Source organism: Fusarium proliferatum (genome assembly GCF_900067095.1).
Source record: "Fusarium proliferatum ET1 genome assembly, contig: FPRO_scaffold005, whole genome shotgun sequence".
Taxonomy (NCBI): domain Eukaryota; kingdom Fungi; phylum Ascomycota; class Sordariomycetes; order Hypocreales; family Nectriaceae; genus Fusarium; species Fusarium proliferatum.
In genome coordinates, this window is record NW_022194794.1 from 460,624 (window position 1) to 483,056 (window position 22,433).

Genomic DNA, 22,433 nt, shown 5'->3' on the forward strand with positions numbered 1-22,433 from the left:
ATCGCATATTGGTATGTTATCTATTGATGGTGTTTTAAAAGCATTGGTGGGACTGGGATGGGTTGAAACGGGTTAGCAGGCAGTCATGGGGACGGTTCAGGTGGTGCAGTCATTTGACTAATCTTGTCTCAGACACCCATGTTATGGGATCTACGGAGTCAGCCTACAGAGATAATATTAGCATATCAGCAATTGATATGGGAATCGGATATTATTTTGAAATGGACTTTTGTCACGAGCGGGCCAAGCCAGGCTGACGTTTTGTGCGGATGACTCGGAGTGACTGGTAGTGATATGTATATCGTTGATACTTTGGACAAACCCATCTGATTCATGACTTTCGTCAACGTTCTCATGTCTCAAGCCTCTCGTCCAAAACTCCCCAGGCAAAGACGCCGGGAAATTTACAGGACTCACACTGTTGATATGGATGCAGGGGACTCACCTGAGCCGGAGCTCAGCAATGACAAGGACTCGGTTCATGTTAACCCAGGAAGTCCACCAGATCAACTTCCGCCACTGAATGATTACACGACAAAGAGAGAACCTGAAGGAAAGATTAGCGAAGAATCGGCGGAAACAGAGGTGTCAAAGGCCAGATTTATTATTGATCCGGAAGGAGAATTCACTCACGACCAAACAACTGTCGACATTGTGACTGTTCCATGCCCTGGAGCAGATCCCCTTCGTACATGGAGTCGCGATGGTCTTATGAGTCGATACTACGGAGCATTGTCCATGCGCGATGCCGAAGGTGCAGGATCTGATGCTGACCGACCAGCTCCGTCATGGGTTCGCCAAGGACTTCGTCGTGAGGCGGATCGAGCTCGGATTCTGTTGTATGAGCATCCATCGACGACTGAGGATACGAGGCTGAGCACCCTGGCTGATGCATTGCTGGAGGAGTTGGAAAATTTGAGAAAACGAGAGAAGCAGACAAGACCGGTTGTGTTTGTGGGCCATAGTGTGGGCGGTATTATTGTCAAGATGGCGTTGACAAAGGCAAGCAGAGATCCGTCGTTTGAGGATGTCTACAGGCAATGCTATGGAGCTGCATTCTTTGGTACGTGATCCATCTCAGATTGACCACGCTAACAGGATAGGCACTCCTCATCAAGGATCGAGTTACTTTGCCATGCCAAGTCTTGCAGCTGGTATTCAGAATCTGCTTCAACTGTCAGCTCCTATGCCGACATCAATAACCGACGATCTTCGTGTTGGAAACACTCTGCTCCTCCAACTCGACGACGACTTCAAATCGATAGCACACGACTTTCGCATCTGGACGCTGTATGAGACCATCGACTCTCGCCTTTCAGGCAGCTCGGGAGATGTATACTTTACTGCTCCACTAACCTCAATCAAGTCTGCTATACTCGGCATGCGGCAAGAGACCATTCTCCCACTTCAGAGTGATCATGCAAATATTGCTTCTTTCGGGCGGCATAATGTGCACACGATGCGTCTGTTTCTGAAGCAGTTGTCGGCTCTCATCGGACGCGCAGACGAGTACTCTCGTGAGGACGGAAATTGGTCCCTGAATCTTGAGCAAAAGGTCAATGTCGAGGTTCACGGATTTTTTGAAGATCCTCCAGGCCCATTGGATGTGGCGACGATTCGAGCTTGGTCTACACGACTACCGCTTCGAGATTTCTTGCGAAAGGGACCAGAGGAGTGTTTAGCTGAGAGGCTGAATGAGGTCGAGACAGTTGATGAAGGGAGGTTCCTGAGGAATCGAGGGAAAACAACGATGCTGCCGGCTGAGAAAATTGCTGACGAAGCACACAACAATCCCCTTGGGATCTCGCAAGGATCTGTCGAGTCTCCTCCTGCATCCCCTATCATACGGCCTGTTGATGCAGAAAAGACAAGATCAGAGTCAGCACCTACAGGAGCAAGATCCCCTGCCACACCTTTATCACCGGCGGCTATTTCACCACCCACGCACTATTCAACACCAATGCGACGTCCATCGCCGCTTATCCGTGCCAATTTTGAGCAGGATTTGGCTGTCGATCGTCTATCACCTCCTCCTCGAGGAAGAATGGGGCGATCTCTGAGTAGGTCTGTCAGCATGGGAACTCAAGCCTCGCAATACGAGTACAAAGATTTTCCTCCATTCTCACAGCGAAGTCGAAGCACAATCGAGGGCTTCAGCGACGATGACGATATCGATGCATCTCCGAAGCTTCCCGAAGCGATCGTTGCTATCCGAAAGGCCGCGAATAATGGCGAGAGGAGAGCCAGTGAGACGGTAATCGTGGATGAAGTACCTGTTGCGTTTTCGAAACCTCAGATTGAAACTCGCAAGTTTATGTGGGTTCATTTGCCATACAACAATCCTAGCTGGGTGACGGTAAGCAGTCCGAAGATGATTCACTGATGAGATGCCTGACCTGGGTAGAAAATATTCGAGACTCTGCAGACAACAAACAATCGCAACTATGCCCCCCTGTTTAACAATGACTTCTGGGCGACAAGGCATTCCCGAGGGCGACACTCTCAACACTATGCGTATTTTGCGAAACCAGGCTGTTACTTTTCAGCTCCTCGGCACAGTAAGTTGAGTCCTGCCTTGAAATCAAGCTGACCATGTAGTGTCACCTCGAGGTCGATCTTCGAAGCAGTCATCGATATCGCCCAAACCAGAGGGTGGAATCTATACTTGTCTCTTCCTCCCATATCTTCATTTTGACTCGTACAAACGACTCATTCGCCGACGAGAACTCATCCTTCAGCGTCTCGGCCATGGACGAGCCAGACCGGTTCCCGAAACTGTGGCAAAGTCTGATTCTCTTGAATCGCAGGTGATCTGGGAGTTTTTGGGCCACGATCCACCGGTCAACTGTCGTCGAACACTAGATCAATACGGATATCCATCGTTGAGGGACACTCGGTCGCGAGATGATGATCAGATGCTGTATAAATTGACAAAGGAACGGACATTTGCTCCCGGTTTGGGCCCAGGACTTCATGGACAAATGTCGAACAGCAGTTCTGGAAGTAGCGGAAGTGGTAGTCGACGATCCAAGACAAGTAGCCAGGATGGGGAAGACGAGGAGGGTTGCGAGGACTCTATACTCAACGGCAATGTTCTCATGGTGGATCAGCTGTGGCTTTGGGCCATAGACTCTCGTAAGTCATATATCTCTGTACGGAGCTCAGCTGACCTTTAGATACCCTGCTCTCCTTCTTCCCGAAGCGAGAGGGTGATGCTATTGAAGGGCCTCTGTATCAGCAGGCAGATCTTCGCGACAGCATCTTTAACGAAGTCAACGTCGATCTCACCCGGCAATGCGAAAATGCTCTGGACCTGGCAGCATTAGCAGTCCTCCATGCTGTTACTGTCCTCCTTGACAGATCCTCGCACCCAGACCTAGAAGTGTTTCGAATCTTTGAAGAAGCCATCAGCGTTCTAGTATGTCACACTCACCGCAATATCACGCTGCCACCACTCTATGAAAGTTGCTAACCTTTAGACCGAAAAACTCACCTCCTCGCTCAAAACATTTCGCGCCGAGGGATTCCGTGACAAAGCGTCAGCCTACGAGCCAGTTGAGAACAAAGCTCGTTCCATCAGAGCGCGCCATAAGGCCGAGGGCCGTCGAGCAGAAGAGGATAACCGGGACAACACATCTGCCCTCCTCGAGCTTCGAGATATCGAAGATGAACTTTTGATTCTGGTTCATCTGTTTGAACGTCAGTCTAAAGTCGTCAGCTCTATGCTCTCCACTTACACTCGCCCGGAACTGCGTGACCGCACCGCAAACGGAAGACTGTTCCTCAGTGAAGCGATTAAAAAGGTCTCGGAGTATACACACCAAGCTCAAGAGATGATTCAGAGAGTTCGGAGCACGAGAAACGACTACGACAAACTCCTTCAGATGGTCCAGCGACAGGCGCAAGTTGACGAGGTACGGCTGAGTAGGCTTCATGCCGACCTTGCAAGTGCACAAAGTCGCAGTGTCATGATCTTTACCACATTCACAGTCATCTTTCTGCCACTGACCTTCTTTACTGGTCTCTTCGGCATGAACACTCAAGAATGGGGTGGCGAGAATAATCTGTCGCTCAAGACCATCGGCACAATCTCGTTGCCCGCAAGTTTCGCCCTAGTGGTCTTTTCTCTCGTGGCAGCTTTTAGCACAAATGCCCGACTTCTGATCAAATGGCTTGTTCATGTGTACCGACACATGATGTCCTGGGTGTGGAGAACACTGTGTAAGCCTGCTGTTGCAAAGGTGGCTGATATGCTGCCACAACGAAATGAGCGGCAGAGGGAGGAGAGAGACTCAAGAAGTGGGAAGAGGGTTTTGAGAGAGGAGATGAGTGACTTTTGGGAAAGACATAGATTAGAAAGGGACGGAGGATACACGGTTCCAGAGAAGAATAAGAGGACGGTAGTGAGTGGTAAGAGTAGTTGGAGGAAGATGAAGTAGTACCCTGTTGCAGTACTGAATGCAACTTTCGCTCGTTTCTCCTAAAGAATCTAGAACTGATCTCTAATTAGCTGCTGAATATGCTCGTTAGAATTGCTGGGATGCTTAACATCCATGGATCCGACAGGGATGCCCCAGTCTCCCTAGAGCTGCACATCATCCGGGAGCTAATCAGCCGTCAAGACAGGGGTAACTTACAGATCCTGGTCAGCGCATCATTGCCTCATGATTGACGAATCGTGGATTTTGATTCATCCAAAGAAAAAGCAAAGCAAACACCTACCCGGACTTTCCCGCGAATTCTGTTTCAGAATGAGAGTTGACTACGGGGATGATGAGCTGGCAGCCTGTAGAAGGGTATATAATGCCGCAGTTCTCAGTCGAGCTGGAGGGTTTCTCAGTCTCCCTCCGACTTGTGCCTGTTAAAGATCAGCTTGAAGAATACTTCTTTCCACTTACATCTGTGTCAACATGACCGACTCCCCTCGCTATGCAATGGGCACACAGTCCTCTCAAAGACGAACCAGTCCCATTCGTAAGGGACAACCAGAACGTCCCGGTACTCCAACCCGTCGTCCAACGACGCCTACCATCGGTCGCCGTCCCACGACTCCAACTCTGGGCCGCCGGGGCTCCAACGCTTCTCTTCGTCGTCAGGGATCGAATGCAACTCTCAATCGTCCTGTCACTCCCACAGCAACGGAGATACCAGATGGCGACCCTGTGAAGCTCGGCCGGGTGACCACTCCAAGAACCGGCCCAGCGCCAGGAAGCCCAGAAACTCCAGCACGTATCTTACCTGCTATCCCCGAGAGTCCTCTTGTTATGCTTTTGCCTCGTTCACGACAAGTCTCTCGTACTGGTATCACGCCTCGCTCTCGACAGGTCTCGGCCACCGATGCGGCTCCTCCTTCACGTCAGGTCTCGCAGACTCTGCCGGCTCCAGAAGTTGATGTCACTCCCGATGTCGCCAGGGCTCCAGAGCTTGGAGTTGCTCCGACCGTCGCCGATGCTCCCCTTGTCACAACGACACCGAGTGTAGGTCGTGTACCCAAAGTTCGATCGACTCCCAAGGTCGCACTTGTTCCAAATGTTCGATCTTTGATAGACAGCGCTATCATCCCGTCAACTGCAAAACCTCCTCGAATTTCAAGGACCCCGGCGGTGGCATCTCCTCCCGTTGTCGCCTCTGCCCCTTTTACCGTGACGATTTCTACGGCCCGGGTTGTTCCTGGCGTTGCTCCTGAACCCTATGCTGCTCCCATCCCACTATCGGCGCCTCTGCCAGTTATTGCACTAGCACCTGCCATCGCTAGAGCTCTGGCTATTGCTCTCGCGCCACTTGTTTCTGATACTCCCAAGGTTGCACGACTACCTTTGACTCAAGAGGCTCCCAAGTCGACACTAGCTTCAAGATCAGCAAGAGCTCCGAAGGCTTTACCGCCGCCTCCCACTAGACTCCTCCTTGGTCAGGCATAAAGTGGATTTTGAGAACTGGAGTTCTGTAGGGCATGCCAGCTAATCGTTTCGGAAAGCTGCTACGTTAGTTGGCTTCTCTTGTGAAGATCACCTTGCTCCTGCTTGTGGGTGTTTCAGGAGTGGCCTCATGCATTACCTGACAAATATATAGATCAAACAACAGGAATTGCACTGCATGCTGAATGCAAGTATTGGACTTTGAAGATGGAAAGATGGAATTCTCCTCGAGGTGGCCACAGTTTAGGAATGTATACCGTTGTAGCTTTGGCAAGTAATCAACACCCCGGACTTTCCTTCCTTTGATGGATTTGGTGAGCACGTACAATCCGCCATTTTCTAGCCACAAGGTTCAAAATAGGACCATCAAATCTATTAGAGACGCCGTCAGTGATGTTCTAAGGGATAAGATTGATCTGTCAATTGTTGCGCTGGTACGTCTCATCACTAGGGTACATCCATGATATACACATTCTTCAATCTCGCTCTATGCTCAGACATTTCAATCACGGACAATCTCCATCGAGCTCTGTTTGATGCCACCATAGTACAGAGAGAATTCCATCTCTGCCCCATCCCATATGAATTCGATCTGTAGTGGCGCCTTAAGGACAGGTTTCATGTCGGGGCTTGATCCAACATCAAGGGTCTTCCAGCTGAGTTTACAAACTTCTCGAATGCGTGTCTCTTCGTTCTGCAGCTGTCCACAGTAGACCCGAATGCTGAAAATGTCGGGGCTGGCGGGATCCTTTGCTGGCAGCTACATTAGCTTAGTTGCATGTCCTGAGCTACACATTGAAAGTCAGACAATCAAGCCAATAAGAAACGCCATCTGAAGTATTGCGAAGGGTAAGGCCGTCACCCGGGAGGCACGGGCTATGTGAATAGAGAGTTGTCGTTTCTTTGTCCGAGTTGCCGCCAATAAAGAAACGAGCTCCATCACCCTCTTCTAGTACAATTACAAAAATAAAATTAAAGGTACAAGATTCATTGACAGGCTTGATGCTAGCTTCTCTAATGTAGATGGGGATAGTCTCTGTTTGCCTCTCGTCCATGTAGCGGATGCCCACAGAGCTGAAACTATCCCAGCAGAGGCGTTGTTTGTCCAGCCACGCACGGCCGCTTGTCATACCTAAGCTCACTCCTTTATCTGGCAGTCTGCGTCAATTGGTTCTGCACTCTTGTGGTCCTGTGTTGCGGGGATGACATAGGTGGCCCGGCTTTGGTAATCTGGGGGGGTAAGGAAATAAGAGACTGGATTCCGGTGTAAGCCATGTTATATCCCCCCTCCCCCGAAGGCAATCAACTTTAGACAAGGATGTGTACATAACGCGAAAGGCTGCTCGCACTTTTGAAATGGGTAGACTTGGAAACAATCCTCCTTTCCTTCAAATTTCTCACACAGCGGCGGTCGCTTCGTTCTTGCTTCTCACAATATGGCTGGGCTTCGCAGATCCAAGCGACTGGAGTCTGGCAATCAGCCTGACCAAGACAAAGTCATCAAGATCGCAAGAGTGTCAAAAGATCAGGAAAATGCGGTTACAGGGAAGAGAAGAAGACTGGGGAGAGCGCCATGGAAGGACCTTCGGGCCCAGGGGTCGACACAGCGAGTGGCCACTTTACAGCCAACCATATTCATTTCTGAGCTGACGTCTTTGAAGGCATCGCTGGAGAATGCACCGCCAAAGGATGTATCGCCAAAGGATACATCGCCGAACCGTGCTTCGGAACAACAGCCGGACGAAGAATTTCTGCCAGCAGTGTCGAAGGAACTATAGGCCAGAGTTCGATTACCTACCGATAAGATTAAGAACCCATTCAAGGATAAGGAAGAGGGTTTTGCAGACTTCAGACGGGCTATCCAGACGTCCATTGGGTTGGATGATCAACAAGTTTACCTTTACCGTAAGTGGAAGGAACTTGGTAACCAGATTCAGGCTGTCTCAGGGGCAGCTGGTTTCAGCGACCGCTCCTGGGATAGTCTTGATGAGCCCGCTCAGCAGAGGTTCATTGGATATTCGCCTCATGCCCAACAGCTCTTTGAGGACGCTTTCTCACGTGAGCATATATCCAGCTGTTGGATCTGGGAGGTCGTTGATGAGAACTTTTTCGCTGGAAAGAGTCAGGACATTGAGTAGAATTCGCCCTATTGGGAAGCTCAAGCCACGATCGAGCGCATCTTACGGGGTAAGAAAGATTAAGAAATCCATTAATCTGTGGGACTGACCTCGGCCGTAGAGAAGAATTTCGACTACGACGAAAAGACCCGGATTCAAGTATCCCAACTGGCGATACACCACAATCGATCTCTATTACTCCCTCAAAGGAGTGAGGAGCTCTGACCTTAGGATTGAGCCGGGATGCGTGGTCAAGATCTTGAAGAAAGCGCTTGACCAATACCTCCCTGATAACCCTGGCCCCTGGCTCAAACAGATGCTCTCACAACTCGCAGAAACGGTTGTCAAGTTCGAGCTCTGGTTCGACTGTGGTTGTGAGACTCTTCGGCTTGTCTTTGATCACCCCGAGAATAAGGAGCCATCTGGATTTCCATTTTCACCCAGAGCCAAGGGATCCAACGCTAGAAAAGTGATGGAAAGAGTTGACGGCTTCGATGCCATGTACGAGGGTCAGCTTGTCAACCTGGTTGTGTCGCCTATACTGATGGTCTATGGGACTCCCGATGGATATGATTACGAAGTTCGGTCTGTTTTATTTCCTATGCAAGTGTGTTTGGATACCTTGGCGGTTGTGAGCAGGACGAAGTGGTTAAGACGGAGGAGAATGGGGAGGGGGACGGAGAAGAGGAGGCGAAGATCATCAAGGATAAAGAGGGTGGCACAAAGTATGAGGATGAGAAGAAGAACGAGGGCGAGGACTAAGTACATGTGAGATCCCGCAATGGGAATCTGATTTGGGTGGGAATTTTCGATCAGACCCTGTATTTCTCCAAGTATCTGATAGTATGTAGAAAGCAATTTGTTTGAGATTGCTGGCTTATTCTTTTTTATTTCAATCGTATTTTTGATAAGAGACAAAGTAACGGGTAACCTAGCGACGGTGATCCTCGGAGAAAAAAGTGAAGCTCCAGATCATCCATCTCGTCGTAAACTTGGTGTTGACGAGAGTGGGGCGACGGCTGTTTTCTCCACGTGACCGGGAGAAAATGTTGGCGCAAGCTTCACATTTAGCTCATCTCGATGGTGAACATCAGATACAATTCGAGTCCGGCCTGTTCCCATTCATCACCATGGCGCTCCAACCCTGCCGCTCTGGCCTCTGGCGGAGCAGCAATGCCGCCCGAACCCTCATGCCTTGCGTGCGCACCTACGCTACCGACTCAACACCCGAATCATTCAAGACCAAGACCCCGTCTTCCTCTGGTGTCGTGCCACGATGGAGCCAGACGCCTGCTGCTATGAAGGCGCCTCTGCAACTCGACTGGGCAAAGAATCCCCAGAACAAGGTCTGGACTGTCAACAACGATCCCAAGAAGTTGGACGAGGTGTACGAGCGCCTGCTGGGTCCTGGAGGCAGCAAACTTCTGCCCGAGGAGCTCAAGTGGCTGGCTGTCACGCACAAGAGCTTTGATCAAGGGCGGAGAGGATTCAACGACCGATTGGCACTTCTAGGTGGGTGGAACGAGGGCTGAATGGTGGTCTATGCTGACTCTACCAGGACGGATGGCTCTTGTCATGGAGACGACAAAGACAATTGTCGCCCAAGGTCCAATGGGAACACCGAATTTTGACGACGGATTTGATCGTCAACCATTCGTGCATCCAAATTTACAATCGGTAGACAATCTCTCCATCAAAGGACCCAAGGATGTTGTCGGCAAGGAGAGACTATCTGGCTTGGCAGCTGAAGTGGGATTGATCGATGTTGTGCGGTGGAAACCCAAACAGGTACATACATCTCCTGTCCACAGAAACTCGACTAACGTGCAGTAGGTACAAAAACTCCGAGCTTCAGGTGCCGATGTCGTGCTCAACGGTGCCATCATGGCCATCATTGGTGCCATCACATTACAGCATGGAGCAGTAGTGGCATCACAGGTCATCAGAGAGAGGATATTGTCAAGACTACAGGATTGAGCATGGTGAGTGGGTTAATCTGTATCATATGTGTACCATAGAAGGTCTGGACCTGTACATGACAGTTTTGCAACTGTAAAGATTCTGAGTCTATTGATCAGTCATGAAGCATGTCTATAAGAATTAGGGCTATAAAAGTAAAAGGGTATCAATCATGCAACAAAGGCGTCTCCTCATCTGCTGTTTGGTCACTCTCATTGTCTTGCTCATTATCGTGATGAATGAGCTTCTCTCGGTACATCCACCCAACACACGTTCCAGCGCCAGGCCCTACAACAATGGAAGTGACCATTGTTGTCAAAGGAACACGCCACCCAACCTCCACCAACATCCAGTACAGAACGGTCCAGAAGATGAACTGAGCGTTGACTTCAATAAAGACAATGATCGACCTTGTCATTTCTTTGCGGTCGTCGGGTTGAGCCAAGCTCCAGATGAAAGAAACATGCGCTAGAACCGAGCAGATCAAGGGCAGTATGTAAACAAACAGCAGAGACCACCGATTCGATGCGAGATGGACGAGTGATGGGTCAACCCTCCTCAGTGCAGAGATAGTGTGACGAATGATCTGGCGAATGATCTCGACATAGATCGGGAAGAAGAGCCAGATGCCGATCGTCTCGGGAGTTGTATGGAACAGCATCAGAAACGACGGAAGAAAATAACCAAGCGCCACACTGATAGGAATAGCCACGAGCTCATTATCAGGAAGGTGACGGCTCGTAAATATCTGGTGGGCGTCACCGCCCTCATCTCTCTGTGCATTCAAAACACTTCTCGCGCGATGCAGAAACGCAGGGATGATAACAAGCTCCCAGACGACAGCACCACCCACAAGATCAAACACCAACCATGGGCCAGTAGGATACGCGATGAGAACGTTCGGCGCATTGCAGATACGCGCTGATTCAACGGTGCTCACTGTCAAGAGGCCACCGATAAAGGCTAGAACAACGCCCATGACCGCGCGGCTGCGCAGTGAGTGAAGCGCGGCGCGGAAGAAGCTGATGAGATAGCATAGAGGCGTCCCGAGACCCGGAATGCGACTGACGCCAGGGAGACGAGCGCGAGAGTGACATTGGGACCAGAGAAGCGCAAAGTTGACGTCTGAGTGGAGGAAGAGAGCGACAATGGTTGCTGCGGCCAGGAGGATTGGCGGGATGATTAGAGAGCGATATGAGAAGTGGTGAATAGGTGCTTTCTGAGGCATGTTGGAATTTTTTGAACTAAAGATGATGAGAAGAAGACTGCGACTGAAGTCTTATTATGAGTTGGGTGATTATTGTGGTCATGTGGAAGAGGCTCTCGTGATTAAATTACAAGACCAATTTTGGTGTTGAGATTCACACCATTACACCCGCGTTAGGCTGAATGGGGAAGCAACACTTGGTGATTATGAGATGTACCACTCACTCACTTATTATATGAGAGCAAGTTTAAGTCGTTCATCCAAATACTATCGCCTAGTATTAATGAATGTGATGCCTTAAATGACTGAGGATAAGCAAAGCATTCGTGAGAAATAAGCGACCTTTCCCGTTCATTTTCTGGCGCGATTATGAGACGTCATCCTAGTTCTCGTCACTGTATCACTAAAACAGTAATAGAGCGAACATGCTCACTTTGACAGAATCTGATGCAGCTGTCGCTTAAAGTCTCTTTAAACCCATCGAATCTAAGCGATCTTAATCAAGATGTGCCTCTTTGGCAATGTACATGAAGTGCTACCCTAAGGTAGGTCTGAAGATCCCTGGATCTCTGTATCTTGCCAAGCTACTAGGACAGTGGCACATAAGCAAAATGTCTCAGTCAGTCAGACAACTTACGTCTCTGCAGTTTGTACACCCAGTACTCAGGACCATCCAGTCACTTGAGCCACGCAGTTAACGATAGATCGTTGTTCATTCTAGAAAGAGTTTATGTACGTGAATTTGATGCTTCTCGTTGCTCGACGCCTCATCAGCTAGCTGTGATACTGTCACCTCGGTGACGAATAAGGTTCTGACGAGCAATAATGGTATCAAGCTGCGAGTGAAACTGTATTATAGTACAAATGGCTCCGTCAGAGAAATCGCCAAGGTAGAAGGGCCTTAGGAAGCAATAGAACATCGGGCCTTGATATAGGATAATAAACTCAGCAGAAGGGATCCTAAACTTGGTAAAGTTATCCTAAGCATTGACCAATTTACCTAAATCTTATGCATCTTTTAGGATTAAGGTCCTGAGTTTTCCTCTCGTAGAAGGGTATGAGATGGGCTGGGTTTTGTCTGACAGTGTTTCGCGTTTCATCTTGAGCGATGAGGGATCATGAGCGTGACTGAACTCATGAACTCAAGATCCTTACACGCAATAGACGAGTTTCTTCAAGCTGGTGCAACTGACCGAGTCCTGTACACAAGTACACCAAGCATCTTGAGGTCACAACTCACATAGATCAGTGGGTCCTGGCACTACAACAGACCAGCCTGCCAATGGATAAGCCGCTGAAACGTACCCCACGTCAAATACATCATACATCATGCTCGGCCCATCGTGGACCGTTTCACGCCCGGATTTCAACGTCCGAGGAGGGGAAACCCTCTGCATTTGGAGCCAAGCGTCTCGGCAAGACTTGATCAGGCAGGTCCGTAGCCACAAACTCATCTGACTGGATGCACAACATGTCGCTACTCAACTTCTCCCGAAGCTCCCGCTGATGAGATAGTCTATGATTCGATGACACCCTGCATCGCTTGATGCTGCGGCCCCTCCCCCAGGTTTTAGCGGCGTCAGTGGACCGAGCCCCTCTTCCGGGGCGGCTAATAGAACCCCGGAAGAACAGGGTCTACCCAAGGTAAGCTGCGGGAGCTGGAGGAACGGGGGGTACCCGACAACCAAACACATGACACAGAGACAATAAACGCAGCGCAACCCCTCGATTGTTTTGTCTCTTGTTTTTATTCCCTCTCTTTTGGAATTCTCACGTTTGACTGCTTTGTCGCTTTTGGATACACAGGCCTCGACAGTTCGGCACTTGAGGTGACGGAGCTAAGCGATCCACTCGTTCCGGTTTCGCAATCGCTCTCATGATTCTGTAATCATGGCATCCCAAATGCTTCGCCCGCTGGCCTCGTCCGCGGTTCCAGCGTCAGCTTCCGAGCTGTGCGCCTCGTCTTTCTTTATACAGAAGCAATTGAAAGGGTATCGAGTTCAAGGTACGCTTTTTCGACTGTTGAAGCTCATAGCTAATAAGCTTCAGATGTCCTCTCTCGTCGCAAGCAATGGCACAGCACCTTGAGAGCTCCTCGACAGCATGCTCTTGTCGCAGACGTCTCCAAGCCTCTCGCATTGTTCCGCCATGATTCTGCACCTCCTCGCAAATATTCCACCGTGGTTCTTCCCAAGACAACTCCCTACGATCATCTTGTCGTTGGTGTTCCAACCGAGATCTTTCCCGGAGAGCGCCGTGTAGCTCTCACACCTGCAAATGTTGCACTCCTCAAGAAAAAAGGCTTCAAGCAGGTTCTCGTTGAACGTGGTGCTGGTGCATCTGCTGATTTCCTCGATGCCGCCTACGAAAAAGCCGGCGCAACTCTTGTCAATGGTCCTAAGGAAGTCTGGTCCAACTCAGACATTGTTCTCAAGGTTCGCGGTCCCGGTCTTGGAGAGGTTGATTCCATGAAAGAAGGCCAGACCATCATTTCATTCCTCCAGCCTGCTCAGAACAAAGAACTCGTCGAAAAGATTGCCGCTAGGAAAGCTACCAGCTTCGCCATGGACATGATTCCCCGTATCTCCCGAGCTCAGGTCTTTGACGCCCTCAGCAGCATGGCCAACATTGCCGGCTATAAAGCTGTTCTCGAGGCGTCCAATGTCTTTGGTAGATTCCTCACTGGTCAAGTCACTGCTGCTGGAAAGATCCCTCCCTGCAAGGTTTTGGTTATTGGTGCTGGCGTTGCTGGCCTGAGTGCTATTGCTACTGCCCGTCGTATGGGTGCCATTGTCCGTGGTTTCGATACTCGATCTGCTGCTCGCGAACAGGTTCAATCTCTTGGAGCTGAGTTCATCGAAGTTGAACTTGAAGAGGATGGATCTGGAGCTGGTGGATATGCCAAGGAAATGAGCAAAGAATTTATCGAAGCTGAAATGAAGCTGTTCAAAGACCAAGCCAAAGAAGTCGACATCATCATCACCACTGCATTGATCCCTGGAAAGCCTGCCCCGAAACTGCTCAAGAACGATATCCTCGATGTTATGAAACCCGGAAGTGTCATTGTCGACCTGGCTGCTGAAGCTGGAGGTAATTGTGAAGCTACCAAGAAGGGTGAACTGGCCGTCTACAACGATGTCAAGATTATTGGTATGTGCAACCCCTGAAATACGACATCTACTGACATTTCAGGATACACTGATCTTCCCTCTCGTCTGCCAACTCAGTCATCGACCCTCTACTCCAACAACATTACCAAGTTTCTGCTCTCCATGACTCCTGAACCCAGCGCTTTCGGTATTGATCTATCAGATGAAGTCGTCCGAGGTGCAATCGTCACCCAAGAAGGAGATATCCTGCCACCCGCTCCTCGCGCAGCACCTCCTCCTCCACCCGTAAAGGTCGAGGCAACCGAAGTGACCCCTGAACCTGTAGCTCTAACTCCCTGGCAAAAGAAGACCCGTGAAGTTGCTGGTGTCACCGCTGGTATGGGCAGTATCTTGGCTCTTGGAAAATGGACCAGCCCTCTTCTCATGTCGAACGCTTTCACCTTTGCTCTGGCTAGTCTTATTGGATATCGTGCTGTCTGGGGTGTTGCTCCCGCTCTTCATTCTCCTCTGATGAGTGTCACCAACGCTATTTCCGGTATGGTCGGTATTGGTGGTTTGTTCATCCTTGGTGGTGGATTCCTGCCCGAGACTATTCCTCAAGCTTTTGGCGCTCTCAGTGTTTTGCTGGCTTTTGTCAATGTTGGCGGTGGTTTCGTGATCACCAAGCGCATGCTGGATATGTTCAAGAGTGAGCTGTTCGATCTTTAACTCGGCTCAGCTAACAGGAATAGGACCTACCGACCCCCCTGAGTACCCCTGGCTCTATGCAATTCCTGCCGTTGTCTGCGGTGGTGGTTTCGTGGCTGCTGCCTCCACTGGTGCTGCTGGTCTCGTCCAAGCCGGTTATCTCGTCAGTTCCGTTCTCTGCATTGGTTCCGTGTCCAGTCTTGCTTCCCAAGCCACTGCTCGCATGGGCAATGCTCTCGGTATCCTCGGTGTTGGTACAGGTGTATTGGCTAGTCTGCTCGCTGCTGGCTTCACCCCTGAGGTCCTCACTCAGTTTGGTGGTCTTGCTGCACTTGGTACAATCGCTGGTATGCTCATTGGAAAGCGAATCACTCCTACTGATCTACCTCAAACTGTCGCCGCTCTTCACTCCGTGGTCGGTCTTGCTGCCGTCTTGACCAGTATCGGTAGTGTCATGGCTGATGTCATGGACCCTTCCACTCTCCATCTCGTCACAGCCTACCTTGGTGTCGTTATCGGTGGCATCACGTTTACCGGATCCATAGTCGCGTTCCTCAAGCTCGCCGGCAGGATGACGTCTAAGCCAAAGATTCTGCCTGGACGACATATCATCAACTCAGGCTTACTCGCAAGCAACGCAGCCACCATGGGTGCTTTCATTACAATGGCCCCAGGGAACCCCTTGGTTGCAGCTGGAGCGCTTGCTGGAAGCACTGTTTTGAGCTTCATCAAGGGATACACCACCACATCTGCCATTGGAGGTGCTGACATGCCCGTCGTCATCACTGTTTTGAACGCATACAGTGGTTTTGCTCTTGTTGCCGAGGGTTTCATGCTTGAGAATCCCCTTCTCACCACTGTTGGAGCCTTGATCGGTGTATCTGGTTCAATTCTGTCGTACATCATGTGCGTGGCCATGAACAGATCACTGACAAACGTGCTATTCGGAGGTTTGGGCACGCCAACTGCAGTACAAGAGTTTAAACCTCAGGGAGAAGTCACTCAGACCTCTGTAGATGACCTTGCCGATGCACTTCTCAACTCTGAAAAGGTCATTCTCATTGTTGGCTACGGTATGGCCGTTGCCAAGGCTCAATACGCCATCTCAGACATTGTCAAGACTCTTCGATCCAAGGGTATCACTGTCCGCTTCGCCATTCACCCAGTCGCAGGTCGTATGCCTGGTCAGTGCAACGTTCTTCTCGCTGAAGCCAGCGTGCCATACGATATCGTCCTGGAAATGGATGAGATCAACGATGACTTTCCCGAGACTGACCTGGCTGTTGTCATTGGCGCCAACGATACCGTCAACCCTATTGCTCTGGAAAAGGGCAGCTCTATCGAGGGTATGCCTGTGCTGCATGCCTGGAAAGCCAAGCAGGTTGTCGTCATGAAGAGAGGCATGGCCAGTGGCTATGGTAAGTTGTCCGTCCCTTGTTCGAATGCAGCTAACAAGAGCAGCTGATGTTCCAAACCCCATGTTTTACATGCCCAACGCAAAGATGCTGTTTGGAGATGCTAGAGTGACATGTGAAGGTTAGTAGCCCGTCCAGTTTCCAAATCCCGCTGACCATTTAGCCATCAAATCTGCAATTGAAGCAAAGTCGTAGATCGTGAGATTTCTTATGTAGTCCGTATAAGAGAAGGATCTGAAGACCATAGAGTGCACGTTTTCTAGATCTTATATCATTTTTAGCTGTAGAACTGGCAGCTTCTGAATTCAATGCTTGGGTTTCTCAATGAACCTCTAGGCGAATTTATATACATTTGACCACTCCTCATGCCCGAGGCGCCGCCACAGGCTCCCATACCGAGATCTTGGACTTGGAACTAAAACGGTCAGAATTTTGCCTCCTAAGAAATGCGAAACATACGTGTTGTAAGTCTTGAAAGCGCCGCGGGTCTGGGTAAAGTTGGGGATGGGGCGTGAGGGCTCAAAGGCTCGGACACCAGTTTGTAGTAGGGGGTCCTCGGTAGGAGGCTTGTCGACGCTGTAGCTGATCCAGGCGTGCCATCCGGGCTCAATGTGAGCGGCGTCGTAGTCGTGCTTGGCGTACTCGACCCAGCGTGTTCGGAGGGGGAGTTCCTCGTTGTTCTCGAAGAACTTGTTGCCGGCGCGATCGGTGCCAATCAGACGACCAGCCTTAGTGTCACCTGCGGATGTCAGTGGATGATTCGACGGACAATCTAGGAAGCGTACCGATGTACTATTCGTGCGAACAGGCGTCATTAGCCAGAGTCGAGGATCGTTCGGTCAGGTACATACCAGCATCTGGACAAAGTAGTCCTAGTCAAGTTAGCATTGGCTCATTGGCGGTTGACAGCAGACTTGCCTTGATTCCAACCTTGCGCAGGTTGGACAATGTTCGTGAGATTGTCGACATGATGGCGGTTGAGCGACAATTGATCTCAGCGGAATGATTGTTGATGGCTTGTCGATGATGTGAGGTTTGAAGATTACCGCGGATCAACCTCGGCAGATTGAGTTCGTGACGGCATGGTACGTACCTCGAAGCTCAACCAGAAATTCTACCGATTTACGGATACAAGCACTTTTAATAGCAGCTTTAATTGAGGTTAGCGATTCGAGATGCTTACTCGGAGCTGTGCACGATGCACTACAAGGCTGCGTGCCGCAAGTTTCAAGCCCAGAGTTCCCAGCGCAAGAGTCCAGACCAGACAGTATGCGATGCCAGCTGGAAACACTCAGGGTTCTGTGAATAACGCTGGAGCTTTGGCCCCTTTCGTGACTGAGTTGGATCGATTGGCACCGAGTTTCGATGTTCGAGGGGAGCAGATTCAGATAATTCGTACTCCAGCCGAGTTTTACGAAACACTCAAGGTTGGACTACCATTGATACGAAAATGGCAGGGCTGATTGTTTAGGATCGCATACGAAAAGCACAGCGACGGATCTTCTTGTCGACGCTGTACATTGGAAAGTCGGAAAAGGAGCTCATTGAGACGCTGCAGGAGGCGTTGAGGAAGAATCCGGACGTCAAATTAAGTATTCTTACAGATGCGCTGCGAGGGACAAGAGAGGCACCTAATCCATCGAGTGCATCGTTACTTGCGCCCCTGGTCGAGGAGTTTGGAGCAGACCGTGTAGAAATTCGAATGTATCACACGCCGAATCTCACTGGATTGAGGAAACAGTATATCCCCAAGAGGATAAATGAGGGCTGGGGACTTCAGCACATGAAGCTTTATGGTGTTGATGATGAGATCATCATGTCTGGGTATGTCGAAAGACTCGGGGTTGGAGATATACTGACTTTTCAGGGCAAATCTGTCGACTGATTACTTTACCAACCGTCAAGATCGATATCATCTCTTTGCTTCAAAGGCGGTGACTGATCACTTTTGGAAGATCCATTCAGGGGTTACATCCTTTAGCTTCTTGGTTCAACCTTCAACAGAACCAGCGGGTTTCACACTCTCATGGCCAGAGAACAACTCTGCTCCTTCACCACTGGAGAAGCCCCAGTCTTTTATCAAGAGCACTACATCGACGCTCCAGACTCTGTTACATCCGACAGCCAAGCCTGAGAATGAGATTTCTGATACACGAGTTTACATGCTTGGGCAAATGTCCCAGGTCATGAAACCAGATACTTCAACTGAGCTCCCCGTCATTACACATATCCTCAAGACTCTCGCTTTGCCCGCATATCGTGAGTCCTCATGGACCTTTACAGCGGGCTACTTCAACCCCGCTCCCTCTCTGACAAAACTCCTCCTCAACACTGCCTCTACTTCCAACACCGTCATCGCAGCTTCTCCTGAGGCAAACGGTTTCTACAAGTCGAAAGGCGTCTCGGGTCTCCTCCCTGATGCATACACTCTCCTCGCTCGCCGTTTCGTTCATCGCGTACACCACCAAGGCCGTGATGACGACATCACATTGAAGGAATGGCGTTATGGTGTCGTTGGTCAGCCTGGTGGATGGACATATCACGCCAAGGGTCTCTGGGTGACAATTCCAGGTGACAAGAACCCCGCTATGAGTATTATCGGAAGTTCCAACTATACTAAACGAAGCTACTCTCACGATCTCGAAGCGGGTGCTTTGATCGTAACCCGCGATGAAGGACTCAAGGGGAGACTTGGAGAGGAGCAGCTATGGCTGCAGGAACATGCTACCAAGGCAACGCGAGATGACTTTGCCCGCACTGAACGAAGAGTTGGGCTCAAAGTCAGAGTTGCCATGTGGATTGTTTCGCTTGTCGGCGGAGCATTGTAGACTCCCATGTATAATAGTGTACTCATAGATGGCAATCTAACGATACCCGAACGATAATAACTTGACGAGATTAGCTTTCACAAGAATGTCCACTGATGAATGCATGCGATTGTATACAAAATAATACAGGTAGTTTACACGCTCATGCCCTAATCACTGGTGTCCCTAGCTTGGGCCCCTTGACCAGGCCTTGCACAACAACTCTGCTCACCAAGTCGCTCTGGTGCTTCCTGATCATCTCCTTGAGCACGCTTCGTTCCAGAACCACCTTGCCTGTCTCCAAAAGGTCCTTGACATCGACATCTTGCAGGTCCAGTGCTCGACCCTCCCATGGAAGCTGTTCCATGGCGCCGAATAGAGCCTCACGTCGGTTTCCAGTGACGAAAAGAGTTCGACCGCTAGCACGGCCCAGGCCAAGGTTTCCCAGCACTCCAGTCATGTATCGCTTGAGATACGCCTCCTTCAATCCGTCCTTGAGATACTTTCCAGCAACGAGCTCGTAATCAGTCGGCAGCACAAGATCCATACCGTCCTCACACACAATCAGATCGCCTTTTCGGTAACGGTAGCTCAGAGCTGTGCGCCATGCCTTGTCGTACACCTTTCGGGTAAGGCTGGTGCCAAAGTCGCGGGGATGAGGACCGAATGTCTTTCCACCGCCGCGGTTCACGGGGCTCTGCTTGGTTCCCATACGAGCTCGACCAGTTCCCTTTTGCGGACGCATCTTTCGGTGGGAGCCGTGGACATCGTAGCGGGTTTTGGAGGAGGCGGTTCCTTGGCGGGTGTTGTCACCTTCGTAGACGACGGCGAGGTGGAGGAGATCGCGGCGGAGAGGGAGGTAGAGGTGGTTGACGTCCCATCGTTCGAGAGAAGTCGGTTCCAACGAGGGAAAGGCGTGGACTGTGACGGGAACGGTTGTGACTGCGGTGGTCAGTAAGGTCATTGACGGCTGACGGGAATCGTACTGGGCTTCCATGATTCGAGAATGCCTTGTGTGGTGTTTGGAGATTTAGCCTCTGCAGTGTTCTTTGGAGAGACTTCTGTAGCCATTGACCTTGTAAAGGCCTTGTTGAGTGTCGCCGGCTTCATCTGTTAGCATTGAAGCGATTTGCAGTCTCTTCACATACCTTGGCAGACACCCGCAGAGCACCCATGGCCTCAGCCAGGCACCCAATTCCCTTGCCAGCCATGATATCAATTCCCTAACCGCCGTCGATAGGGAGATTTGCTGTGATCGGGGACAGTAGTTCGCTTGGTGTTGAGGCTTCAAAACTGTGATGCGATACTGCAAAAAAGTGGATCGGCAACATCCTCCGTTCCCCGAGTTTTTAGTGGGGCCAAGCTGCAAACCATCCCCAGAGCATTTTTCAATATCTCGAGATATCACCAGCGTCACTTTCAACGTCCTACGTCTACGGCCCTACGCTCCGCTGCTCATTATGTCGCGCTGCCAGGCCGTTATGCGGCCAATCGCTCGGCAGCTGCGGCCCAGCGTCGCCCGACCGTTCACCTCTGCCACAATTCGACGATCAGCCGAGACACAGACTGCCACGCCCAGCGCAGCAGACCTCGATCCCAATACGGTGCTCCCCGAGTTTGAGCAGCAGCTCATGAAGGCTGGAAAGATGCCAATTGGATCACGACGACGAAGAATGGCTATCCGGAGCACGGGCGACCTGCCGTTTGAGCATCTCCCGTACCAGGCTTTTCAAGAGGCTCGCAAGATTCTGGCGGTGGATCGTGAACAGAAGCTGGCGGAGATAACCAAAGAGCTAGAGAAGATATCTCGGTTAGAAGCTACGAGTCCGGACGATATCAAGGGGGGGCAGAAGATGAAGGATATTAAGATCAAGAGTCTGCACAAATATGTCGAGAGGCTCAAGATCCTTGCAGATGCTAATGACCCTGTTGTCAAGAAGCGTTTTGAAGATGGAACAGGTAGGCACCCCAATTGACGGTCTGGGTCTAACTAACGCACCCAGGCGATATGAACAAGCCTATCTACCGTCACTACGCCGAGGCCAAGTGGCGCTCTTACGACCACCGTCTCATCACCCAACGTATCAAGCAGTTCAACATCGTCCCCGACGTTCTCCCCAAGCTCGAACCCACCGCCGATGTCCAGCTATACTTCCGCAAGCTCAAGATTCCTCCCGGCCAGATCGTCGACAGTGTCGTCAGCGAGAACGCACCCCGTCTTCGAGTTCAAGTGTTTGACAAGGGCGAGCGACTCGTCTCTGTAGTCGTCCTCGACTCTGATGTTCCCAACCCTGACTCCGATACCTTCAACAAGCGCTGCCACTTCCTCGCCGCCAACATCCCCATCAGCCCTACAGACACATCGCTACCTCTGAGCAGGATAAAGGGCGAGGATCAGCTTGCTCTACCGTGGCTCCCCGCATTCTCCCAAAAGGGTGCCCCATACCACCGTCTCGGTATCTACCTCCTCGAGCAGCAACCCGGCAAGAAGATCGACGTTGCCAAGCTCAAGGAACTATACAGCCAGCGTGATGGATTCTCGCTCAAGTCCTTCCGCGACAAGTTCAGCACGACGCCCTTTGGGTTCAACATGTTCCGTAGTGTCTGGGATGAAAACACCGCGGCTGTCATGGCGCGACACAACATCCCCGGCTCAGATATCGAGTTCAGACCTACGCGCGTGTACAGCCTCAAGCCTCCCGTCAAGCCCCGTGGATGGGAAGCCAAGCGACAAGGACCCAAGTACCGTCACCTTTGGAAGTACACCAAGAACATCAGAGGTATCTCCAACTCGAGGGGATGGATCAAGAGGAGGTAGAGAGATGGATGAGCGTGTATCATACTGTACATTTAGAAAATGGAGAGTACCAAGAGAAATAAATTACGTGCAACTCAATTTTGTTCAGTCACCAGTGACACGCCAATGCCTCTACATTATCGTTATTCCCGATTGGCTTCAGCCGCATTATTTCTTACCTGCAGCCGGTGTCTTGCTTCAACGTATCACCACCAATCATGAGCCTCAACTATAGTCAGACGTTTGTCCGGTGGCAATACTCGCCACGATCTCAACGACAGTCACATATGCTCTTAATTGGTATGAAATGCGGAGTCAGGATGATCAACTTCTACATATGTTCAAGTTTAGGGTCATCAAGGGGCCCGGCTGTGGCAAAGCTTGATATTGCCACCAAACTTTACCTTTGATAACCCCTA

General features: G+C 50.6%; 11 protein-coding genes across 11 annotated transcripts; 7 read left to right on the top strand and 4 right to left on the bottom strand.

The window, feature by feature from the left end:
- Positions 1-333: 333 nt before the first annotated feature.
- FPRO_10393 (uncharacterized protein) lies at positions 334-4,439 on the top strand (the record flags this gene model as incomplete). Its single annotated transcript, XM_031231353.1, has 6 exons — positions 334-1,063; positions 1,104-2,356; positions 2,405-2,558; positions 2,599-3,135; positions 3,177-3,418; positions 3,480-4,439. 6 exons carry the CDS (start codon positions 334-336, stop codon positions 4,437-4,439), a joined length of 3,876 nt encoding a protein of 1,291 aa, XP_031081398.1.
- Positions 4,440-4,910: 471 nt separating this feature from the next.
- FPRO_10394 (uncharacterized protein) lies at positions 4,911-5,918 on the top strand (the record flags this gene model as incomplete). The annotated part of the gene is made up of 1 exon (XM_031231354.1): positions 4,911-5,918. One exon carries the CDS (start codon positions 4,911-4,913, stop codon positions 5,916-5,918), a length of 1,008 nt encoding a protein of 335 aa, XP_031081399.1.
- A 499-nt stretch (positions 5,919-6,417) lies between these two features.
- On the bottom strand, positions 6,418-7,045 carry FPRO_10395 (uncharacterized protein; the record flags this gene model as incomplete). The annotated part of the gene is made up of 2 exons (XM_031231355.1): positions 6,418-6,668; positions 6,724-7,045. 2 exons carry the CDS (start codon positions 7,043-7,045, stop codon positions 6,418-6,420), a joined length of 573 nt encoding a protein of 190 aa, XP_031081400.1.
- Positions 7,046-7,351: 306 nt separating this feature from the next.
- On the top strand, positions 7,352-8,794 carry FPRO_10396 (uncharacterized protein; the record flags this gene model as incomplete). Its single annotated transcript, XM_031231356.1, has 4 exons — positions 7,352-7,675; positions 7,727-8,049; positions 8,180-8,612; positions 8,672-8,794. 4 exons carry the CDS (start codon positions 7,352-7,354, stop codon positions 8,792-8,794), a joined length of 1,203 nt encoding a protein of 400 aa, XP_031081401.1.
- Positions 8,795-9,162: 368 nt separating this feature from the next.
- On the top strand, positions 9,163-10,009 carry FPRO_10397 (uncharacterized protein; the record flags this gene model as incomplete). Its single annotated transcript, XM_031231357.1, has 3 exons — positions 9,163-9,544; positions 9,591-9,820; positions 9,866-10,009. The coding sequence occupies 3 exons, from the start codon at positions 9,163-9,165 to the stop codon at positions 10,007-10,009; spliced, it is 756 nt and encodes a 251-aa protein (XP_031081402.1).
- A 148-nt stretch (positions 10,010-10,157) lies between these two features.
- FPRO_10398 (uncharacterized protein) lies at positions 10,158-11,219 on the bottom strand (the record flags this gene model as incomplete). The annotated part of the gene is made up of 1 exon (XM_031231358.1): positions 10,158-11,219. The coding sequence occupies one exon, from the start codon at positions 11,217-11,219 to the stop codon at positions 10,158-10,160; it is 1,062 nt and encodes a 353-aa protein (XP_031081403.1).
- A 1,869-nt stretch (positions 11,220-13,088) lies between these two features.
- Positions 13,089-16,605, top strand: FPRO_10399 (uncharacterized protein; the record flags this gene model as incomplete). Its single annotated transcript, XM_031231359.1, has 6 exons — positions 13,089-13,203; positions 13,248-14,348; positions 14,391-14,996; positions 15,040-16,413; positions 16,457-16,531; positions 16,574-16,605. 6 exons carry the CDS (start codon positions 13,089-13,091, stop codon positions 16,603-16,605), a joined length of 3,303 nt encoding a protein of 1,100 aa, XP_031081404.1.
- Positions 16,606-16,773: 168 nt separating this feature from the next.
- On the bottom strand, positions 16,774-17,379 carry FPRO_10400 (uncharacterized protein; the record flags this gene model as incomplete). The annotated part of the gene is made up of 5 exons (XM_031231360.1): positions 16,774-16,825; positions 16,870-17,149; positions 17,196-17,202; positions 17,262-17,282; positions 17,341-17,379. 5 exons carry the CDS (start codon positions 17,377-17,379, stop codon positions 16,774-16,776), a joined length of 399 nt encoding a protein of 132 aa, XP_031081405.1.
- Positions 17,380-17,684: 305 nt separating this feature from the next.
- On the top strand, positions 17,685-19,238 carry FPRO_10401 (putative phosphatidylglycerophosphate synthase PEL1; the record flags this gene model as incomplete). Its single annotated transcript, XM_031231362.1, has 3 exons — positions 17,685-17,837; positions 17,882-18,228; positions 18,278-19,238. The coding sequence occupies 3 exons, from the start codon at positions 17,685-17,687 to the stop codon at positions 19,236-19,238; spliced, it is 1,461 nt and encodes a 486-aa protein (XP_031081406.1).
- A 142-nt stretch (positions 19,239-19,380) lies between these two features.
- On the bottom strand, positions 19,381-20,428 carry FPRO_10402 (uncharacterized protein; the record flags this gene model as incomplete). Its single annotated transcript, XM_031231363.1, has 3 exons — positions 19,381-20,159; positions 20,204-20,321; positions 20,366-20,428. 3 exons carry the CDS (start codon positions 20,426-20,428, stop codon positions 19,381-19,383), a joined length of 960 nt encoding a protein of 319 aa, XP_031081407.1.
- A 249-nt stretch (positions 20,429-20,677) lies between these two features.
- On the top strand, positions 20,678-22,035 carry FPRO_10403 (uncharacterized protein; the record flags this gene model as incomplete). The annotated part of the gene is made up of 2 exons (XM_031231364.1): positions 20,678-21,176; positions 21,221-22,035. The coding sequence occupies 2 exons, from the start codon at positions 20,678-20,680 to the stop codon at positions 22,033-22,035; spliced, it is 1,314 nt and encodes a 437-aa protein (XP_031081408.1).
- Positions 22,036-22,433: the final 398 nt, after the last annotated feature.